At 56.8% G+C, this 16,869-nt stretch overlaps 1 protein-coding gene across 2 annotated transcripts in view; it reads left to right on the top strand.

The window, feature by feature from the left end:
* Positions 1-333: 333 nt before the first annotated feature.
* Positions 334-16,869, top strand: part of TMCC2 (transmembrane and coiled-coil domain family 2) — a 28,921-nt gene continuing 12,385 nt past the window's right edge. Inside the window, exons 1-2 of one of the 2 annotated variants that reach the window (XM_039702549.1) lie at positions 334-452; positions 11,584-12,114. In XM_039702549.1, the coding sequence (XP_039558483.1) occupies positions 336-452; positions 11,584-12,114 (648 nt within the window). In that variant the 5' untranslated portion in view covers positions 334-335. Of the gene's footprint in view, positions 453-11,583; positions 12,115-16,029; positions 16,065-16,104; positions 16,261-16,869 lie in introns of those variants that run through there. The other variant, XM_039702551.1, reaches the window with a different exon arrangement.

The raw sequence follows: 16,869 nt of genomic DNA, 5'->3' as shown, positions 1-16,869 counted from the left end.
CGGGGGACGGGAAAAAACACTCCAAAAAGAGAGAACGGCCATGAAATGACGTATTTAATCAGGGGAAGCCAAAGGGGGAGCTCGGACGCCGCCCGCTGCTCCCCCATCCCGCGCTGCGCGGAGCGGCTCGGCAGGAGGCGGCGCGCCCGTCTCCAGCTCCGCTCCGCCTCCGCGAATCACCAGCGGCGGCCCCGCCCTCCGCGCGCCTTCATTGGCCAGCCCCTCCCGCCAGCACCGCCCCTCGAGCATGCTTCACCAATCCCCTCGCGAGACTCCCCCTCCCTCGCGCCGCCATTGGCCGGCGGCGCCGTCCCTCAGGCGCGGCGGCGGCGGCGATGCCGGTGGAGCCGCCCGGTCACGGCGCGATGGAGGGCAAGGCCGGCGAGGCGGCGGCGGCCCCCGAGGCGGGCGCGGTCCCGCCGCCGCCGCGCTCCAAGCCCCCCGACCTGAAGGTGAGCGGCGGGAGCGTCCCGGTGGGACACGGGAACGGGAGCGTCCCGTGGGATCGGCGGGAGGATCCCGGTGGTGGCCGGGCTGGGGAGAGCCGGCGGGGTCACCGGAGCCGTGGGGCTCGGGGGTGCCGCCGTCCCCTCGGTCCTACAGGTGTGACCTTGGAGAATGCGGGGTGGCTGCGGGGCAGGGGCGCTCCGGGAGTGGGATCGTCCTGGGAATGGGATCGTCCTGGGAATGGGATAATCCTGGGAATGGGGTGCTCCCGGAGGAGCAGACCCCTGGATTGGGATAATCCTGGAAATGGGGTGCTCTAGGGGGAGCAAACCCCTCGATTGGGGTGCTCCTGGATTGGGGTGCTCCTGGAATGGAGTTCTCCCGGAGGAGGAGACCCCTGGATTGGGGTGTTCCTGGACTGGGATAATCCTGGGAATGGGGTGCTCCCAGAGGAGGAGACCCCTGGATTGGGGTGCTCCTGGGATGGGGATGGTCCTGGATTGGGGTAACGCTGGGAATGGGGTGCTCCAGTGGGAGGAGACCCCTGGATTTGGCTAAACCTGGGATTGGGGTGCTCCTGCGATGGGGATGGTCCTACCAGCAGAGATCCTGCTGGGATCAGGGTGCTGCTGAGGTGGGGACGGTTCCTGTTCCGGGGATCCTGCTGGATGAGGGTGCTCCAGGGATGGAGGCACTCCTGGGATGGGGAATTGCTGGAATAGGATCCCCCTGGACGCGGCTGCTCCGGGGTCGGGTGGGGGTGGTGCTGGTCCCAGGATGGGGCTGGTCCTGCGGTGGGGACGCTCCTGGGATCGGGATTGTCCTGGGATGGAGGAATCCCGGGCGCTGGGGGCTGCCCCGCTGCGGGGGGGCTGCGCAGATCCCGGGAAATCCCTGCCGGGAGTGTCGGGGGGATGATCCGGGGGGATCCAGGAGGATCCGTGGGGGGATGCTCCGGGAGGATCCGGGGGAATATGGGGGTGACGCTCCGTGAGGATCGGAGGGGAGATCCAGGAGGATCCGTGGGGATATGGAGAGGATGCTCCGGGAGGATCCGGGGGGAATGGTCCGGGAGGATCCGAGGGGATGCTCCGGGAGGATCCGAGGGGATATGGAGGGAATGCTCCGGGAAGATCCAGGAGGAGCCGGGAGGATATGGGGAGGATGCTCCGGGAGGATCCAGGAGGATCCAGGGGGATATGGGGAGGATGCTCCGGGAGGATCCTTGGGGATGCTCCGGGAGGATCCAGGAGGATCCGGGGGGATATGGGGAGGATGCTCCGGGAGGATCCCGGAGGATCCGGGGCTGCGGCAGCGGGAGTGACGGTGTGCAAATGGCCCCGAGGCTGCTCCTGCCGGGCCGCTGGAGGAGAAAAACAAACCCCGGGCACTGCAGCGCTGCGGGAGCCCATCCCGGAGCGGGGACCCGGCCTGAAATCCGCCGCACAATTCCCCCGGCTTCGGGAAAAAAAAGCAGCTCCGACCCCCGGCGGCTCAGCGGGGTTTTACTGGTGAATTCCCAGCGTGGAATTCGGGGTGTGCGGGCGTGGGAATGCCGTGGGCAGAGCGGGGTCGGGGGCACCCCGTGGTGGGACGGGTGCCGCCCACGGTGGTGCTTTCAGAAAGCCCTGGGAAAAGTGGGGAATGTCCCTGCTCAGCCGCGGGGTGCAGGACGGAGCCCCTCGGTGTGGCAGCCCAGGTGGCCCTGCCAGTGCCACCGGCGTGGCCAAGGTCACGAGGAAGCCATGGCACTGCCAGGACATCAAACCCCTGTTCCCAGAGGAAAACTCGGCTGCTTTGAGCTCCAGGAGCCCCGTGGCTGCTGCAGGCGACACGTGGGGCCTTCCCTCAGCAGCTCCTGAGGCTGCCGTGGCGCTGCTGCTGCCCCAAAATCTGCTGGAGGAGCCAGGGCCGGGCACATCCGTGGGGTGGGAGGGTGGCACGGGTTATCCCAGAGCAGGGGGGCTGTCCCTGGATCCCCGCAGTGTCCAGGCCAGGCTGGACAGGGTCTGGAGCAGCAGGGACCGTGGGTGGAACTGGATGAGGTTTAGGGTCCCTTCCCAGCCAAACCATTCCATGATTTTGTGATTCCGTGATCCATGAGGATGTGTCCGAGGCCAGGCTGGAGGGGTTTGGAGCAGCAGGGAAAGTGGGAGCTGTCCCTGCCCACCCCAACATGGAGCTGAATTTAAAGGGTTTAAGGTCTCTTCCCAGCCAAGCCATTCCATGATTTTGTGATTCCCTAATTCCACGATCCATGAGGTTGTGTCCAAGGCCAGGCTGGATGGGGTCTGGAGCAAAAGGGACAATGGGAAGTGTCCCTGCCCACCCCAGCAGAGGGTGGAACTTAATGAGGTTTAGGGTCCCTTCCCAGCCAAACCATTCCGTGATTTTGTGATTCCCTAATCCATGATCCATGAGGATGTGTCCAAGGCCAGGCTGGACAGGGTTTGGGACAGTGGGAGCTGTCCTTGCCCACCCCAACCTGGAACTGAATTTAAAGGGTTTAAATCCCAGCCAAACCATTCCGTGATTTTCTGATTCCCGCATTCCATGATCCATGTGGAGCTCAGGGCCATGCTTGGCACTTCCAAGGTGTTTTTCCCTGCCCTTTCTCCATCCCTGGGGCACAGAAAGGGCTGGGAACATTGGCCCAAGGGAGCTGCAGCTTCCCATGGCTGTGCCCAGCACCCCAAACATTCCAGGGCTGGCTCGTCCCCCCCGGAGCTGGAGCTCCACAGCCTCCTCCAGCAGCAGCACCCGAGGCCAAGCAAACCCCATTGATTTTATCGAGCTGCCTGTGCTCCCTTCCTGCAGGTCTGCTGCCAGGCCTCACCTTTAATGCGTCTGGAGCTGGGCAATTAATTAAAATGGATCCTCAAACCGGGCAGAAGGCAGGGAGAGCTGGGGCTGGCTGCTGCCACGGCACAGCGGGCACTGTGCCACGGCCACCGCCAGTTAATGGGTTAATAAATTGTTAATCAATCAGAGTCTTCCTGCCCCAAACCGCCTGTGGAGCTGCTGGTGGGGTGGGTGCAAGCTGTCCCTGCTCCAAAAATCCAGATTGCTGTCCCTGTGGATGGGGAAGCATCAGAGATTGCTGTCTCTGTGAATGATGAAGGATCAGAGATTCCTGTCCCCAAGGATGATGAAGGATCAGGGATTCCTGTCCCTGTGAATGGGGAAGGATCGGAGATTCCTGTCCCCAAGGATGATGAAGGATCAGGGATTCCTGTCCCTGTGAATGGGGAAGGATCAGAGATTCCTGTCCCCATGGATGATGAAGGATCAGAGATTCCTGTCCCTGTGGATGATGAGGGATCAGGGATTCCTGTCCCTGTGGATGATGAAGGATCAGGGATTCCTGTCCCTGTGGACAGGGAAAGATCAGGGATTCCTGTCCCTGTCCTGTCCCCATTAAAGGGGCAGGATCAGAGATTCCTGTCCCTGTGGATGGTGAAGGATCAGGGATTCCTTTCCCCATAGATGAGGCAGGATCAGAGACTCCTGTCCCTGTGGATGATGAGGGATCAGGGATTCCTGTCCCTGTCCTGTCCCCATGGATGGGGCAGGATCAGGGATTCCTGTCCCTGTGGATGATGAGGGATCAGGGATTCCTGTCCCTGTCCTGTCCCCATTAAAGGGGCAGGATCAGGGTAAACTCCTGGCTGGCAGCCGGGATGGATTTGAGGTGGCACCCTGGGAGCAGCAGCTGCCCGGTGTCCCCTGCCGCCCCGACTCTGGCAGCTCTGCCTTCCCCAGCCCCGCTCCCCTGCGGGCACCGGGCTCCGCTGGGGAAAAGGGGGGAAATCAATTCTGTGTGTGTGGAATGCCCTGGAGGAGTTGGAATGCTGCAGGAGTGATGGGATCCATCCAAAACCCTGCATCCCGAACTGACGCTTCTCCTGAGCCAAGGGTTTTCCCTGGATGTGTTTTCCCTGGCACTCTGTTTTCCCTGGCTCTCCATTTTCCATGGATCTTGTTTTCCCTGGCTCGCTGTTTTCCCTGGTTTTTTGTTGGTTTTCTCTGGATCTCTGCTTTCCCTGGATCTCTCTTGGTTTTCCCTGGATCTCTCTTTTTCCTGGATGTGTTTTCCCTGTTTCTCTGTTGGTTTTCCCTGGATCTCTCTTGGTTTTCCCTGGATCTCTCTTGGTTTTGCCTGGATCTCTGTTTCCTCTGTTTTTTGTTGGTTTTCCCTGGATCTCTGTTGGTTTTCCCTGGCACTCTGTATTCCCTGGCTCTCCATTTTCCATGGCCCTCTGTTGGTTTTCCCTGGATTTCTGTTGGTTTTCCTTGGATCTCCTCTGTTGGTTTTCCCTGGATTTCTGTTGGTTTTCCTTGGATCTCGCTTGGTTTTCCCTGGATCTCTGTTTCCTCTGGATTTCTGTTGATTTTCCCTGGATTTCTGTTCTCCCTGGCTCTGTTTTCCCTGGATCTCTCCTGGTTTTCCCTGGCTCTCCATTTTCCCTGGATTTCGGTTTTTCCCCAGCAGTCTGATCCAGCCCAGAGCTGAGCCCTGACCCTGTTCCCATCTCCATGTTCACAATTTTGCTTTTCCTGGCTGCAGAACCCAAAACCCAAGAGCAGCAGGAGTCCAGAGGCCTTGGCCCCAGCTCTCCCCCGGTCCCAGCCCCACATCCAGGGGGAAAAGCTCCTGAGGAGGGGGAGGTGAAGGACAGGGGGGTCCCACCTCAGGAGGGGCTGCAGGGGCAGAGTGGGGCATTAACCCCCAATTCCACACGTTATTTTTTGTGTTTATATGTTATTATACATTATTTTTATATATATCATTTATATAAATATAAATATAAATTTATATATAAATATATAAATATATTTAATAATATATAATGATCTATATTTATAATATATAAAATATAATTTATATTATAACATTATAATATATTTATTTGTATATTTTAAAATATTTTTATATTATTCTAGACACTATATTAACTTTCTATTTCTATATTATTAATATTTTCTTTTATGCTTTAATACGTTTTTATTTTGGTTAGTTCTTGTGGAGCTCCCCTGCTAGGAAGGGATGGGTGGGACTCACCCCCCACCCAGGGCGTGCAGGACTTCCCTTCAGGAAGGTCCCAGTTCCAAACCCTCAGGCACATTTCTGTTTCATTCTGATTCATTAATTTTGGTGTGCAGGGTGACAGCTGTGGGAGTGGCCCTGGTGAGCCAGCAGTGGTGAGGCACAGCTGGCACAGCTGGCACAGCTGGCAGCAGAGGTGCCACCCTGCAGATGGCACCTGTGATCGGAGCACACCCGGGCAGGGAATTCTGTAATCCCAGAGCATTCCCACACCTGGGCAGGGAATTAATTCCGTTATCCCAGAGCATTCCCACACCTGGGCAGGGAATTCCGTTATCCCAGAGCATTCCCACACCTGGGCAGGGAATTCTGTAATCCCAGAGCATTCCCACACCTGGGCAGGGAATTCTGTAATCCCAGAGCATTCCCACACCTGGGCAGGGAATTCTGTTATCCCAGAGCATTCCCACACCTGGGCAGGGAATTCTGTAATCCCAGAGCATTCCCACACCTGGGCAGGGAATTCTGTAATCCCAGAGCATTCCCACACCTGGGCAGGGAATTCCATTATCCCAGACCCACACCAGGCACACATCCCATTATCCCGCACCATTCCCATACCAGGATCTGCACATCCCGTTATCCCGGGCCATTCCTACACCAGGCACACATCCCGTTATCCCGGCCGTTCCCTCCCCGTTATCCCGGACCATTCCCACCCCGTTCCCTCCCCGTTATCCCGGCCGTTCCCGCCCCGTTATCCCGGAGCCCTGGCTCGCTGCCCTGCGCCGTGAGTCACGTTTGTCACATGCTGTCGCTCAGCCCGAGGAGCAGCGCTGTGTGGGGGAGTGCCCGATTTGCCCCGTTCCCTCCCCGTTATCCCGGACCATTCCCACACCGTTATCCCGGCCATTCCCTCCCCGTTATCCCGGCCGTTCCCGCCCCGTTATCCCGGAGCCCTGGCTCGCTGCCCTGCGCCGTGAGTCACGTTTGTCACATGCTGTCGCTCAGCCCGAGGAGCAGCGCTGTGGGGGAGTGCCCGATTTGGGAACATCCAGGCGTTCTCCTCGGCGTTGTGGCCGCGGCAGCTTGGGATGCCGAGCCGGGCTGGCTGTCACCCTTGGGGACAGCTCTGGGCCTGTCCCCAGCCCGGCTGGAGGGGGCCGGGTGGTGGCAGGAGCCGCTTGGTCCTGCCGGAGGAGAACCGGCTGGAAATGGAGCAGCAGGAATGGAAAAGCCAAAAGGGAATGAGCAGGATCTGCCGGGATCCTGCTGCTGTTTGGGGGCTGTGGCCTTCCCCCCGTGCCCCAAAATCTGGAATGGGGTGGGGTGGGAAGGGATGAGATTTAAAATCTGGAATGGGGTGGGGTGGGAAGGGGTGAGACTTCCCCCCATGCCTAAAATCTGGAATGGGATGGGGTGGGAATTGATGAGATGTTCCCCTGTGCCCAAAAATCTGGAATAGAATAGGGTGGGAAGGGATGGAACTTCCCTCTGTGCCCTAAAATCTGGAGTGGGAAGGAATGGGGCTTTAAATCTGGAATGGAATGGGAGGGGATGAGATTTAAAATCTGGGATGGGATGGGGTGGGAAGGGATGAGGCTTCCCCCCATGCCTGAAATCTGGAATGGGATGGGGTGGGAAGGGATGGGGATTTAAATCTGGAATGGGATGGGGTGAGACTTCCCCCCATGCCCTAAAATCTGGAATGGGATGAGGTGGGATGGAATGGGAGGGGATGAGATTTAAAATCTGGGATGGGATGGGGTGGGAAGGGATGAGGCTTCCCCCCATGCCTGAAATCTGGAATGGGATGGGGTGGGAAGGGATGGGGATTTAAATCTGGAATGGGATGGGGTGAGACTTCCCCCCATGCCCTAAAATCTGGAATGGGATGGGGTGGGAAGGGATGAGATTTTCCCCTGTGCCCTAAAATCTGGAAGGAGATGGGATGAGACTTCCCTCTGTGCCCTAAAATCTGGAATGGGAAGGGATGAGACTTTCCCCTGTGCCCTAAAATCTGGAAGGAGATGGGATGAGACTTCCCTCTGTGCCCTAAAATCTGGAATGGGATTAGGTAGGAATGGATGAGACTTTAAATCTAAAATGGGATGGGGTGGGAAGGGATGAGACTCAAAATCTGGGATGGGATGGGATGGGATGGGATAGGATGGGATGGGATGGGATGGGATGGGACTTCCCCCCGTGTTTGTGCAAATGTCCCAAAGAGCTGCAGAGCCTTGGCTGGAGCCTCTGGGCGGGCTGGGGATGAATAAATAATGAATAATCCCAACAACTGAGCAGGATTTCTCAGCTTGGGGCCGTGCTGGGAGGTCGTGGCAACCAGATCCTCTCCTTGTGTGCCCTGCAAGCCGAGGACGGGGTTTGGGTGTCAGGGGATGGCTCAGAGAGGAGCTGGGAGGGTTCAGGCTGGGTGGCAGCAGCAGGGAAACCAGCCTGGAGAGCCTGGCACAGCCGGGCAAGGGCATTGCCAACGAGCAAGGCAAAACTCTCATCCAGCTCCCAGTTTTCCTGCAAGATACCCCGATTTGGGCTAAAATGGGGTTTTTGCAGCTGTTCTCAGTGCAGTGGGAGCTGGAGCAGGGGCTTTGAAGTCCATAAAAACAAGTCCCCACCACCAAGCAGCAGAGCCTGGCAGTGCTGATGAGAAAGTCCAAAGAAATAAAGATATTTTTGGTGTTTTACAGCTGTCCACGCTGAGAAATTAATCTGTGTCCCTTGCCGTGGTTAGTAAGCAATGGCTGTTCCAAAATAGCCTCTGCTCTGAGCCGTGAGTGCTTCTGTGCCAGGAAAATGCTTCTGCTGTGGAAGTGCAGGAATATCCTGGGAAAACATGAGAAAACAGAGCTTGTACAGCAGCACGGGGCTTGTTTGTGCCACCCCTCACAGCTCCTGGAAGCAGAGAAACCCAGAGCTGGAATTCAGTGGGATCCAGCCTGGACAAACAGAGCTGGGATCCCTCCTTGCTTCCATCATTTTTTTTTAAACAAGTCCCCACCACCAAGCAGCAGAGCCTGGCAGTGCTGATGAGAAAGTCCAAAGAAATAAAGATATTTTTGGTGTTTTACAGCTGTCCACGCTGAGAAATTAATCTGTGTCCCTTGCCGTGGTTAGTAAGCAATGGCTGTTCCAAAATAGCCTCTGCTCTGAGCCGTGAGTGCTTCTGTGCCAGGAAAATGCCTCTGCTTGGGAAGTGCAGGAATATCCTGGGAAAACATGAGAAAACAGAGCTTGTACAGCAGCACGGGGCTTGTTTGTGCCACCCCTCACAGCTCCTGGAAACAAACCCAGAGCTGGAATTCAGTAGGATCCAGCCTGGACAAACAGAGCTGGGATCCCTCCTTGCTTCCATCATTTTTTTTTTCCCCATGAAAATCTGGTTTTTTCCATGCAGATCCCGTGTCTGCCCAGCCCATGAAAGCCTCTTTCAGGGGGAAAGAGGCCTGAGGGGAGCTTGTTTGAAAAGGTGAATTTTGCTCAGTTGGAGCTGTTGGATGGAGAAGCCCTGAGGGCTTCTGGCTCCCAAAATCTTTCCTGCCAGCTCCACTTTTAGTTTGTTTTCATCCCCCTGGGGAAGGGAGTTGGTTTCTTTTCACTTGGACTTTCTGCATCTCTGGCTGAAAATAAATTCAAGTGCCACTTTGTAACAATTTCTAATAAATTTTCTAAATAAAGAAAACAGTTGAAATAATTGGAGACAACTAATCTTTTAACTTAGTCAATATTTTGTACAAGAACTTTCACAGAAATAATATTAAAGAATATTAAAGATGTTCAGCTCAGGCAAGTTCACCAGCAGAACTGAATTTATAAAAAACAATGTGAAATGAGAACTGAATTTGTATATTTTTGCAGAAGATTATTCAAGATTGGAAAGTCCAGCTCACAAATGATTTTCCTGAAGGCTTTAAGGGAGCTGGGTTCTTTCTTTTCACCTGGGCCTTGTGCAGCTCTGGCCGTGCCCTCCATGGGAGGAATCTGGGGGTTTGGAGCTCTTACCTCTCAAATGCTGCCTCTGTTTCCATAGAGACTCTATAAATAGAATAAAATTTAAATTGTTATTTCCCCAAGAAGCGATTCAGCACTGGAGATTTATTATATATTTTCTAGGAAGAGCCTAAAAGGATGGAGATTTGCATTGTGAGTGGCTCAGGGCAGGGTGAGAAGCTTTCTCTGCAGGGTTTGGGGACACAGGATCCCTTTGCTGGTTCCTTGTCGGTGTTCCAGGTGTGCTGAGAGGGCTGGGGTTGGATTTGTCTGGGATTTTTTGGGGAAGGAGCCCGTTCTGTATGGCCATGAGCTCCTCCTCTGTCTGCAGCTCCTGGAGGTCGTGTGTGGAACACCCCAGCTTTTCCAAAATCCCAACTTTGTGCCACTGGGGCTCTGAGGATGCTCTGAGCCCTTTGGAAATGCTGGAATTCGAAAATGCTGGAAGTCACTGCTCCACAATTCTCTTCACACAAGGGATGTGGAGAGCACAGAGCCAAAATCTCCTGGGATGCAAATCTGGGTGTTCCCGTGGAATCCTGGATTTCCAGTGGCTGCAGGGAACCATGGCCTCAAATCTGGGGGTTCCAATGGAACCCTGAATTTCCAGTGGCTGCGGGGAAGTCCAGTGGAAAACCAGATTTCCAAGGGAACCCCGAATTTCCAGTGGCTGCAGGGAACCCTGGCCTCAAATCTGGGGGTTCCAGTGGAATCCTGGATTTCCAGTGGCTGCAGGGAAGAACCCTGGCCTCAAATCTGGGGGTTCCCGTGGAACTCCGAATTTCCAGTGGCTGCAGGGAAGAACCCTGGCCTCAAATCTGGGGGTTCCCGTGGAACTCCGAATTTCCAGTGGCTGCAGGGAAGAACCCTGGCCTCAAATCTGGGGGTTCCCGTGGAACTCCGAATTTCCAGTGGCTGCAGGGAAGAACCTTGGCCAGGTTCCAGAGGAACCCCAGATTTCCAGAACGCTGGCCAGGTTCCAGTGGAACCCTGGATTTCCAGAACCTTGGCTATGACTCCTGGCCATAATCAGGAGCAGGATCTGTTCCACCATCCATATTCATGGTTTCCCCATGGCCAGCTGCCACCCCGAGTCCCAGGGATTGTTTCTGGAAATGTGGGATGCAGCTCCTGGAAAGGGAGAGCTGGGAATGCTCAGGGCAGTGACTGTCCCCATCCCCTGCTGGAAACCAGTGGCTGCCCAGTTTGTATTTATATGTTATTATATATTACTTTTATATATCAGTATGTATTATTTTTATATTATTGTATATTATTTTATATAATATATTATTGTATATGATAAATTTTAAATATTTAAAATATTTTAATATTATTATATACTTTATAATGGTTTTATATTTATAAATATATAAATAGTTTTATATTTATAAATATATAAACCCAGATTGCACTGGTTTTATATATTTATAAATATAAATCTGGGTGGCACAGAGCTGGTTCATCCCAGCCAGGCCAGCCCATGGAAAATGTCGCAGGGAAAAAAACCCTGATCCTTGCTGGAGCTTGTGTGGCTCTTGGTCCATGGCTGAGGCTACTAATACTTAGTATTTCCAATATTTCCATTAATATTTAGTATTTCTAAATGCTAATACTTAGTATTTCCGATAGTTCTGCTAATACTTAGTGTTTCCAATACCTCCAATAATATTTAGTATTTCCAAGTACTAATACTTAGTATTTCCAATGTTTATCCATTCCCTCAATTAACAGCACCCATTCCCTCAATAAGCAAACAGCACCCATTCCCTCAATCAATTAACAATGCCCATTCCCTCAATTAACACCCTCAGTTAATAGCGCCCATTCCCTCAAATAACAGCACCCATTCCCTCAATTAACACCCTCAACTAACAGCACCCATTCCCTCAGTTAATTAACAGCACCCATTCCCTTAATTAATTAGCAGCACCCATTCCTTTGATTAACAAACAGCACCCATTCCCTCAATTAACACCCTCAATTAACAGCACCCATTACCTCAATTAACAGCACCCATTCCCTCAATTAACAGCACCCATTCCCTCAATTAACAGCCCCCTCCCTCTCCTCTCCCACAGAAAATCCAGCAGCTCTCCGAGGGCTCCATGTTCAGCCATGGCCTCAAGCACCTTTTCCACAGCCGCCGGCGCTCGCGGGAGCGCGAGCAGCCGGGCTCGCAGGAGCCGGGGCCGCCGGGGCCACCGACGCCGTCCGCAGCGCCCCACGGCGCCTCTGACCACGAGTCCCCCGACGAGAAGGAGCGCTCGCCGGAGATGCACCGCGTGTCCTACGCCGTGTCCCTGCACGACCTCCCCGCCCGGCCCACGGCCTTCAACCGCGTGCTGCAGCAGATCCGCTCGCGCCCGTCCATCAAGCGCGGCACCAGCCTGCACAGCGGCAGCCGCCGCGCCAAGAGCGGCTCGCTGGAGCCCCAGAAGGGCAGCCCCCACCTGGGCCGCAAAGCCCCCCAGGACAGCGGCCTCACGGCCATCCTGCATCAGCACCAGGGCAGGCCCCGCTCGTCGTCCACCACGGACACGGCCATCCTGCTGGCCGAGAGCGGGGCTGTCTACCTGCTGGCCGAGGACAGCGAGGGGCTGGCGGACAAGGTAGGGACGGAGCGACTTGGAGGGGTTGGGTTGGAGGAAAGGGGGGTCTGGAGGGGTTTTGGGGCTCTGCACGAGTCCCTGATGGGGTGCAGGCAGTGGGGTCAGGCTTTGCTCCCACAGCGAGGGGCTGGCGGATAAGGTAGAGATGGAGCGCCTTGGAGGGGTTGGGCTGGAGGATCTGGAGGGGTTTTGGGGTTCTGATCAAATCCCTGATGGGGTGCAGGCAGTGGCGTCAGGCTTTAATCCCACAGTGAGCAGCTGGCGGATAAGGTGGGGATGGAGCGCCTTGGAGGGGTTGGGCTGGAGGAAAAGGAGGTCTGGAGGGGTTTTGGGGTTCTTCACGAGTCCCTGATGGGGTGCAGGCAGTGGGTTAGTCAGGCTTTGATCCCACAGCGAGGGGCTGGTGGATAAGGTAGGGATGGAGTGACTTGGAGGGATTGTGCTGGAGGAAAAGGGAGTCTGGAGGGGTTTTGGGGTTCTGCACAAGTCCCTGATGGGGTGCAGGTAGTGGGGTCAGTCAGGTTTTGCTCCCACAGCAAGGAGCTGGTGGATAAGGTAGGGATGGAAGGGTTGTGCTGGAGGCCAGGGGGGTCTGGAGGGGTTTTGGGGTTCTGATCAAGTCCCTGATGGGGTGCAGGCAGTGGGGTCAGGCTTTGCTCCCACAATGAGCGGTTGGCGGATAAGGTAGAGATGAAGCACCTCGGAGCAGTTGTCCCAGAGGAAAGGAAGGTCTGGAAGGGTTTTGGGGCTCTGCACGAGTCCCTGGTGGGATGCAGGCAGTGGGGTCAGGCTTTGCTCCCACAGTGACAGGATAAGGGGACATCACCTTGATCTATACCTCAGGAGGCTCAGGGTGGACATCAGCAGGAATTTCCTCCTGGAAAGGGCTGGAAGGGGCTGCCCATGGGGTTTGGAGTGCCCGTCCCTGGAGGTGGCACTGAGTGCTCAGGGTGGGGATCGGGCACAGCCTGGACTCAGTAATCCCAGAGGGATTTTCCAGCCTCAGGGATCCTGGCATTCTGTGGCGTCACCGGGGTTGGGGAGCACGAGAACAGAGTGGGGAGCCAGGGCACCCCAAAATTCCCTTGGGACAGGGCTGTCCCTCAGGGCAGTGCTGTGGCACCAAGCAGTGGTGGCAGCCCTTGGGAACCTGGAGCTGCTGGAACTGAGGCTTCTCACGGGGAACTGAAGGCAGGGACACAATTCCCAGGGTGGGATTTGAGGGATTCAAAGGTCCTGGCACGACCCTGTTCCCATGGGATGGGGGGGTCCAAAGGCACCCCCGGGCTCAGCCTGGCTGCTGCGATTTGGTCCCATCCCAAGTGATTTTGAAACCAGTCTGTGTCGGGCTGATGGGCAGGATGGTGTTTCCATCTAGTGTTTAGTGCCATTAATTATGCACCAGCCCAATTAGCACACGCTGAGTTCAAGGGACAGGCGCTGAGAGGTGCTCTGGGAGCAGGGGGGGATTTTCCCTCTTGGCTTCTCCCCTTCAGAGCTGTGGGGGGGTTCCACAGCCTGAAGTGGCTCTCAGGGAAATGAGGATCCTTCTTTTTGTGTTTTTAATTTAATCCTTTTTGTGTTTTTAATTCAATCATTTTGTGTTTTTCATTCACCTGAGAGCTGCAGCAGTGGATTGGAAAAGCTCAGCCTGGGGAGATGGCCAGGCAGGCTCCGACAGGGACACGGGAACGTGGTCCCAAGGATAAAAATGTCACTGTGCCAGCAGCTTTCCAAGGAGCTGCCCAGAATCTCCTCTGCCCAAATCAGGACACCCCAATCCTTCCCTGGCTGTCCCTGCTCCTCCCTTCTGGAATGTCACCAGGTGATGAGGAGCATCAGGTTGTTCATTTGAGCATCTGCAGCCAAAATTTGTCCCTCGTGGCCTCCTCTGGGGCATGGCCTGTGCCACTGCCTTGCCAGGATCCCAATCCCACTGGGATTATGGCCAAAACCTCCACCCCACTGGGCCAGAAGCATCCAGAGCAGATCCCTGTCCACTCCCAGAGCAGCCCAGAAAGGGGATGAATAATTAACTGCATATGACACAAAGAGTAATAAGAAGAGAGACAACACCTTTGTGAGGCAGTGGAAAAATAACTTATTTAGAGAAACACGAGCCCCGCGATATTCCCGAGCCGGATTGGTTTTCCAGGAGCCCTCAGGAAGCCCTGAGCCTCCTGCCTGCAGCAGAGCAGCTCCTTCTCCTCAGGGATGGGCTCCAGAGGGGGGGTTGGCATCACCCCTGCCTTGTCCCCAGGGGTCTGGCACCTCCTCCCTGTTCCCCATCCCTTTGGAAGCCCCATGGGATGCACAGGGCTCCTGGGAAGGAGACATTCCCACCCTCCCCACGGATTTCATGCTGAATTTTCCACCCCTTCCCTGAGGAGCAGATGCTGGATGGGTCCCTCATGGGATTGCTCAGTCTCAGCAAGTGCTTTTTGAGCAGCTAGTGGTGATTTTTTTTTCTTCCCTTTTAATTTTTCTTGTTCAATTAATTAAGTTCCTGCAGTTCTGCCTTCCCTCTTCCTGCGGTAGTTCCTCACCCCGTGGACCCTGGCACACAAAATTCCTCCCCCTGCACCCCCTAATTCCCCCCAGGAGTGCCTGTGGTGACAGGGGACATCCAGAGGGGCTCAGTGGGACTATGGCACAGCCTGGGATTTGGTGCTGGCCGCCCCTTCTGGCTTTTGGGGTTTGTGGCTCCCCCCAAAAGGGGCACTGCCGAGGGCTCACCCCCACCTGGGGTTCCCACTCTGGGGACAAACCTTCCTTGGCAGGGCAGGTATTTGTGATTTTCCCTCTCCCCGGCCCTCCAGCCCCCTCCCTGTTCCCACCTTGAGTTTGGGATGAGCCGGGAATGCCCGGGCTCCTCCTGGCAGCAGGGAACAGGGTTTGGTTTCCTCTGTGCTCCAAGAGCCGCGGGACTGCCTCTGCTTTGCAGGCACAGAGCTGGAGGAGCTCCTTCCCCGGGGCTGGGAGCATCCCTGCATCCCAAAAATCTGATATCCCATGTGTACCAGAGAGCTGAGCTGGAGGAGCTCCTTCCCCAGAGCCAGGGGCATCCTTGCATCCTGCAAATCTTCTCTCCCATGTGTCTCACTGAGCTGGAGGAGCTCCTTCCCTGGGATCCAGGAACATCCCAAAAATCCACTTTGCCCTGTGTCCCATGGAGCTCTGAGCTGGAGGATCTCCTTTCCTGGGGCTGGGAGCTTCCCTGCATCCCAAAAATCTTCTCTCTGTGTGTTCCACAGAGCTCCTGGCTGGAGGAGCTCTTTCCTCAGGGCCAGGAGCATCCCTGCATCCTGAAAATCCCAGTCCCATGCGTCCCACTGAGCTCTGATCTGGAGGAGCTCCCTCCCTGGGGTCCAGGAACATCCCAAAAATCCACTGTATCCCAAAAATCCACTCTACCCTGTGTCCCGTGGAGCTCTTGGCTGAAGGAGCTCCTTCCCTGGGGGCCGGGAGCATCCCTGCATCCCAAAAATCCTCTCTCCCATGTGTCCCACAAAGCTCCGAGCTGGAGGAGCTCCTTCCCTGGGCCTGCGGGTTCCAACAGCCAGGATCATCCCTGCATCCCAAAAATCCGCTCTCCCGTGTGTCCCATGGAGCTCCTGGCTGGACGAGCTCCTTCCCCAGGGCCGGGGTCATTCCTTCATCCCAAACACCCGCACGGAGGGCGGTTTGCCCCCGGCGGGCCCGTTTGGGGGGCACCCGCCGTGCCGTGCCGTGCCGTGCCGTGCCGTGCCGGTGCTGGCCGTGCTGGCGGCACGTGTGACAGCGCGGCAGTGGCACTGCCGGGGCCGGGGGAGGCAGCAGCACGGCGCCGGGAGCGTGCCGGGAGCTTTCCCCTGATCTCCCTAATCCCCTGCTGGTGACCCGCCAGGCGCGGCCGGGCGCTCGGGAATTAGCGGCGGCGGCAGCGCCCGGCCGGGGGCTCCCCGCAGCCCCCGGGGCTAACGGGGCTAACGGGGCACCTCGCCCCCGGGGCCGGGGCTAACGGGGCTGGCGGGGCACCTCGCCCCCGGGGGGCCGCGCTCCCCGGCGGGGCGGCCCGAGCTGGAGCGGGGCGGCCGCGGGGTGCTGTGCCTGGCGCTGCCGGGGAGCTGCGCCGACTGCGGGGACGGCGGCATGGTCCACGCGCAGGTGAGCCCCGGGGGCGGCGGGACCCGTTAGAGGGCGGCGTTAACGGCGGCGGGGCCGTTTGTCCGTCTGTCCGTTCGTCCGTCTCTCTCTCCGTCCGTCCGTCCCTCTCTCCGTCTGTCCGTCCGTTTGTATGTCCGTCCGTCCGTCCCTCCCTCTCTCCGTCTGTCTGTCCGTTTGTCCGTCTGTATGTCCGTCCATCCGTCCCTCTCTCCGTCTGTCTGGCCGTCCGTCCCTTTCTCCGCTTGTCTGTCCGTCCGTTTGGACGCCCGTCTCTCCCTCCGCCCCTCCCTCCCTCTCTCTGTCCGTTCCTCTTTCCGTCCGTCCGTCTTTCCCTCTCTCCGTCCCTCTCTCCCCCCCTCCCACCCTCTCTCCGTCCGTCCGTCCTCCCTCCCTCCCTCCGTCCCTCTCTCTGTCTGCCCGGCCGTGCTCCCCGCGCCCCCCAGGCCTGTCCCCGTCGCAAGTGTCACCCGCGCGGGTTCCCAGCCCGGTCCGGACCCGCCGAGGTCCCCCCGGGGGCGGCGAGGGGCCGGACCCGTGGGGCCCGCTGCCCTCCGCGTCCCTCGGCAAGTGACAGCGGCAGCTGCCACCGCCGGCCGTGTCCCCTCCCCG

Source organism: Passer montanus, unplaced genomic scaffold, assembly GCF_014805655.1.
Source record: "Passer montanus isolate IOZ18808 unplaced genomic scaffold, ASM1480565v1 scaffold157, whole genome shotgun sequence".
In the NCBI taxonomy this organism is placed as follows: domain Eukaryota; kingdom Metazoa; phylum Chordata; class Aves; order Passeriformes; family Passeridae; genus Passer; species Passer montanus.
The sequence above is the reverse complement of the archived record's forward strand: the minus strand, read 5'-3'. Positions and strand labels throughout refer to the sequence as shown.